General features: G+C 42.7%; 1 protein-coding gene across 1 annotated transcript in view; it reads left to right on the top strand.

Moving 5' to 3' along the window:
* Ltn1 (listerin E3 ubiquitin protein ligase 1) overlaps nucleotides 1-5,370 on the top strand; it is a 39,029-nt gene that overhangs the window by 31,464 nt on the left and 2,195 nt on the right. The window contains exons 20-22 of the mRNA XM_029544493.1: nucleotides 2,702-2,873; nucleotides 3,824-4,044; nucleotides 4,656-4,850. Coding sequence (XP_029400353.1) covers nucleotides 2,702-2,873; nucleotides 3,824-4,044; nucleotides 4,656-4,850 — 588 coding nt within the window. The remainder of the gene's footprint in view (nucleotides 1-2,701; nucleotides 2,874-3,823; nucleotides 4,045-4,655; nucleotides 4,851-5,370) is intronic.

Here is a 5,370-nt window from a genome sequence, read left to right as displayed (position 1 = left end):
AACTCACTCTGTAGACCAGGCTGGCCTCGAACTCAGAAATCCGCCTGCCTCTGCCTCCCAAGTGCTGGGATTAAAGGCGTGCGCCACCATGCCCGGAAGGTTATTGTTTCTTGATGTCCAGTTTGTTTTTAGGTTCTTTGTATAGTCTAGATACTGACCCTCTATCAGATGGTAATTGACAAAGATGTCTTTCCTATTCTGTAGGCTGCCGCTTTGCCTTAATGATGGTGTCATTTGTGGGTTCAGAAGCTTTTTAGACTTGTGAGGTTCCATTTATAGATTGATGATCTTAGTGCCTGTGATACTGGTGTACTGTTTAGAAGGTCTTTTCTTCTGTCAGTGAGTTCAAGACCATTTCCTACTATCTCTTCTATCAGGATAAGCATATCTGGTCCTTGATCCATTAGGGGTTGAGTTTTCTGCAGAATGATAAGATATGGATCGGATCATTCTACACGTGAATATCGGGTTTGACTAAGATTATTTGTTGAAGATGCCAACTTTTTTCTAGGATGTACTTGGGGCTGCTTTGCTAAAAACTAGGTGTTTATAGGTGTGTAGGGTTACTTCTGGACCTTCAGTTCTATTCAGCTGATTGACATAATCTTTTTATTTCTATAGCTCTGTAATACAACTTGAATCTGAGATGATGATCCTTCTAGCAGTTCTTTTATTATTCAGGATTCCTTTAGCTATCCTGAGATTTTTGTTTCTGTTGGAATTTTGATGGGGATTGCATTGAGTCTGTAGATTGCTTTTGATAGCCATTTTCACAATATTAATCCTGCTGAGACATGATCCAGTGTTTTAAAAGTGTTTATTTCATTTTAAAATATGTATGTGTCTATGTTTGTCTGGGTATGAGCTTGTGGCTACCTTTGGAGGCCAAAAGAGGGTATAGGATGTCAGATCCTTTGTAGCTGGAGTAACAGGTGGTTGTGAACAGCCCAGTATGGGTCCTGGAAATCAAAGGCCAGTCATCTGCAAGAGCAGCAAGTGGTCTTACCTGATAAGCCATCTCTCCAGCCCGCTTTCCAACTTTACTTTGAAATGTCTCACTGTGTAGACCAGACTGACTTGGAGCTTTTCTAGCCCCATACTGGTCTTCAACTTGTGTCAGTATTTCTGCTTGCCTTTCCAAATGCTGGGATTATAGACACATGCCACTGCCACATAAACACATTCCCACAAGCTGGAATTACTATTATTTTAACTTTTAATTATGTACATATGTGGTGGTAGTGGTGGGCGCCTATGGAGTCAGAGCCTCTGGATCTGGAGTCACTTGCTGGGAGGAGTTCCCTGATGCAGGGGCTGGGAATTGAGCTGAGGTCCTCTGAAAGAGCAGTACAAACTGCTAAGAACTGAGGCATTTCTCTGACCCCTTGCTTAAGACAGGTTCACTAGGTAGTTCAGGATGTCCTTCAACTTCTGCTCCCTTTGCTGTGACTCTCCAGCACTGGGGTTATAGGTCTATATGAGTACACTTGGTTTTCTGCAGTGTGGATTGAACCATGGGGCCCATAGGAAGAGAATGAGTGTCAGTTGTAGGCTTGTGTGACAAGCACCCTTATGCAGTGAGCCGTCCTCCTGACTCCTGTTTTACGTCTCTTTGTTTAGTATTTGAAGGTGTGTTGTACACCTCGGGATGCTTTGCAAAAGCACTGAACCGTATGTGTCTGCAGTGTGCCATACAATTTGTCTTTTTCTGATTGCTTTCTCCTGATTAATTTTCAGTAGAGGTACTTTCCACAAGTCATGTGGCTTGATCCCTCAGCAGGTATGTTAATGCCTGTGCTGGTGTGTTGGTGGTGTAAAACTTGACTACTTGGGAAAGGTCCTGCCTCTAGATTTCTCCATTGCAAAGGTGTTTTATCAGCATGTCTTAAGAGGCAGCTCCAGCTCTTACAGCTTATCTGTGAGGTGTGTGGTACATTGAAAGGAGTCATCATGGAACTGCTGCAGAGACCAAAGCAGTTACAACACGAGTGTTACAGAGTTGCGGGTGCTTGCTCACACTGTGCCAGATTCTCCGAATTTTAAGGGCAACTAGAAATCTTTTTATTCAGGATTTTCCGATGGGTGGTGGAACACTTATGATGGCATTTTGTGCCGCTCACTCCTGTGTTCTGTCCTTAAAGATGCTGTAACATTTGATACAGAGGAAAGTTAACCTTGAGAAGGAGATTAGTTTTACTCAGGAATTTGCAAGATTAAGACTATGGTGTGGAAGGAATGTGTGGGAGGGTATGAGTTAGTCATCTGTGGGGAATGGCAACTAGATATTCTTGGCTCACATAAAGCCGCAAACCAACATCGGCTGTATTGATGGGGAGTTGATTTGAGAAAGATATTAGAACTATGTATCTAACAATGAACATTGCTGGCTTATGAGGAAAGGGGCAGTACCATGTCATGGTGTTTTCAGAAAATAAGATGAACTTCTCATTTATAGAAGTTCTCTCTCTCTCTCTCTCTCTCTCTCTCTCTCTCTCTCTCTCTCTCCTGCCTGTGTTGGAGATGAGCTTACTGTCTTGGTGCATGTTAGTGTTCTGCCACTGAACTCCATCACCGACTCTTCTGTATAACTCCATGTGTGGGGATACAGTATACTGTAACATTGTATAATCTATTGCAAGTTTAGTTGTTCTTTTGTCTTGGTGTAGTTGAGTTTACTAACACGTTCTTTGCTTTTCACCAGCTTCGTGCTCTGTATTCAATGTACCTTCGGAAAACAAAGAGTCTGAATAAATTACTCTATCATCTCTTCAGACTTATGCCGGAAAACCCTACGTACGGAGAGACAGCTATTGAGGTATCAAGTAAAGACCCCAAGACCTTCTTCACCGAGGAGGTTCAGCTGAGTATTAGAGGTCAGTGGGCTACACGTGTGTAACTTCTTAGAGACTCTGCTTAGACCCAGTCATACTAAACTTCCTGCAGGTATGGAGGAGAATCTCAGTTGGAAGTCTCAGCTCTGAGGGCACCGAAATGCTAGAATTTCCACATTTATCTAATAGAACAAATAGCTGGATCTTAGAGATAAGAATTTCATTAATTTTTGAAGCTTAGTATTGTATATGAATCCATTCTTTTCTTTTTTAATTTTTGATTTTTAAGACAGGGTATCACTCTCTGACCCTTGCTGGCTTGGGACTTTATATAGACCGGTGTGACCGCAGACTCCTAAAGATCTGTTTGCCTCTTCTGGGGTTAAGGGAATGTGCCACCACACCCAGCTATCTACATTCAGTTGATGAAACAAAATTCAAGTGAAGTTTACGTTCTTCCCCTGGAAGCTCAGGTTTTAGTTGAGACAGAAGTGCAGTCCATCTGTCTGTATAAACTGTCTGTGAAGAATTAAAAACCCTTGACTGGAGGATGCTGTGTGTGCTGGATGCTGTGTGTGCTGTGAAGTTTGGAGTGCGAGGGTTTGCCCAAGTGCATCTGCACTGTGTTGCTTCCCATAGAGGCCTGAAGAAGGCGTTTGCTCCCTAGAACTGGGATCACAGACAGCTGAGTGGCCATGTGGGTGCTGGGAGTCTAGGTTCTTTGCAAGAGCAGCAAAGGTTCCTAACCACTGGGCTGTCTCCCCAGGTTCTGGATTTTTAGTTCTTCTCAGATAGTTTTGTGGGAAGATGCTAATTCTCTTGGAGTATGTGGGGTATGCTAATCCTCTTGGAGGTGGGGGCCTTCCTCTGTTTTATGAGGTAGCACACTATTGTTGAGTAGTCCAGTGGCTTTCTAAGAAACATCTGTTAGTCTGCTATTCTAGGTGAGAAGTACATATATATCACTAAGCTGGAATTTGTTTCTTCCTCAGAAACAGCAACTCTTCCGTATCATATCCCACACCTGGCTTGCTCAGTCTACCATATGACCTTAAAGGACTTGCCTGCCATGGTTAGGCTATGGTGGAATAGCAGTGAGAAGCGTGTCTTCAATATTGTAGATAGATTTACAAGCAAGTATGTCAGCAATGTTCTTTCTTTTCAAGAAATATCTTCTGTACAAACAAGCACACAGCTATTCAATGGCATGACGGTTAGTATTGTCTTGTTTTTTTTCTAGATAAATGAATAACAGTTATATTTCTGATTGCTTACTTTATCACAAGTTGTAATCTTTGATTCAAAATTGATAGAAAGTTATCAACCTCATTTTCTGACTACTCTGTGTTACTCTGGGCATCATTTGACCATTCAACAATCCTTTCCTGTGTTGAAACCTATTACAGTTAGTTACTTTCTGTACACAAAGCATATCTTGTGAGACAAACTGTAAATGTAATAAAGTCACTCTAAAGCATGCATGCTGAAGTCTTTTTTTTTTTTTTTTTTTTTTTTGAGACCCTGTCTCACTTGTAACCATATCTCACAAGAAACTCACTATGGAGACCAGTGTAGGCATCCACCTGCCTCTGCCCCCAGAGCTTGTGTTGAAGGCATGCACCATCACCCTCTGCCACACTCCAGGCACTCAAGCCTCTTGTTTGAATGCCTGGAATCAGATCAGTGATGAGTTTATGTCCTTACTCTCCTCTGTAGTCTTCAGCCATCAGTCCATCTGTCAAAGTGTTGGATGTTTGAATAATAATATAGGAAGTTATTTAGCAAAGGAAAAAATACCTTTTTTTGTATTGCTTTGTATTGTAGGTTAAGGCGCGAGCTACTACTCGAGAAGTGATGGCTACTTACACCATCGAAGACATAGTCATTGAACTCATAATACAGTTGCCTTCCAATTACCCACTGGGCTCAATAACAGTGGAAAGTGGGAAGAGGATCGGGGTGGCTGTGCAGCAGTGGCGCAACTGGATGCTGCAGCTGAGCACGTACCTCACTCACCAGGTATGCTGCTGCGTGCGCACTGGCCGCTCACACTAGAGAGCATCTGTCTGAAAGAGCGGCGGAACACACAGTGTAACCTCTGCTTAATGTGGAAAGTAAAAACTCTAGGATAAAGCCGGGCACAGTAGCGCACTCCTTTAATCCCAACACTTGGGAGGCAGAGGCAGGTGGATCTCAGAGTTTGACACCAGTCTATAAATCGAGTCCAGGATATCCAGGGCTATACAGAGAAACCCTCTCCTGGGGAAAAAAAACCCAAATAAAACAAAACAAAGCAAACAAAACATTGTTGGATAAACACAAATGTGTTTGTAAATAACCTGAAGCTGCCGTTCCTGCTTCACTCTTCTAAGTTCTGTACTTAATTCTCTGTTGCTTGTCAGCGGCGGCTTCACTCCATTGACAGTGCAGAGAGTAGAGTAACATAGGCTTAGAGACATTAAGGGGCTCCCTTCAGAGAGACTAGATTGATAGTGTGTTCTCTCTCTCTCTCTCTCTCTCTCTCTCTCTCTCTCTCTCT

This window comes from Mus pahari, chromosome 12, assembly GCF_900095145.1.
Source record: "Mus pahari chromosome 12, PAHARI_EIJ_v1.1, whole genome shotgun sequence".
Lineage (NCBI taxonomy): Eukaryota > Metazoa > Chordata > Mammalia > Rodentia > Muridae > Mus > Mus pahari.
The sequence above is the reverse complement of the archived record's forward strand: the minus strand, read 5'-3'. Positions and strand labels throughout refer to the sequence as shown.